Genomic DNA, 285 nt, shown 5'->3' with positions numbered 1-285 from the left:
CGGAGCGCGCTTTAACGCCGTTCCTCGTTTATTTCGGGAAACAACGCTGCATTTCACGCGTGTCCGTAAGCAGCCGCGCCTCGGCCGGGAGCTACGGGTTTTCCCGGTTTCCCCGCCGGCCGCCGGTGCTGCGGGGAGCCCGTGGAAGGGCGGGGGATGCGCTTACCTTCCAGGATGCTCTTGGCCAGGAGGCTGGGCGTCCGGACGTGCCTCTGGTAGACGGCTTTGCGCTCCAGGCTCGCCTGCTTCCCCGCCAGCCCCTTCTTGTCCTAGGAGAGCGATCAG

The 285-nt window shown here is 66.3% G+C and overlaps 1 protein-coding gene across 1 annotated transcript in view; it reads right to left on the bottom strand.

Moving 5' to 3' along the window:
* Window positions 1-285, bottom strand: part of DMRT2 (doublesex and mab-3 related transcription factor 2) — a 27,227-nt gene that overhangs the window by 2,796 nt on the left and 24,146 nt on the right. Inside the window, exon 3 of the mRNA XM_009279954.2 lies at window positions 167-269. Within this exon, the coding sequence (XP_009278229.1) occupies window positions 167-269 (103 nt within the window). The remainder of the gene's footprint in view (window positions 1-166; window positions 270-285) is intronic.

This window comes from Aptenodytes forsteri, unplaced genomic scaffold, assembly GCF_000699145.1.
Source record: "Aptenodytes forsteri isolate BGI_AS27 unplaced genomic scaffold, ASM69914v1 Scaffold99, whole genome shotgun sequence".
NCBI lineage: Eukaryota > Metazoa > Chordata > Aves > Sphenisciformes > Spheniscidae > Aptenodytes > Aptenodytes forsteri.
The sequence above is the reverse complement of the archived record's forward strand: the minus strand, read 5'-3'. Positions and strand labels throughout refer to the sequence as shown.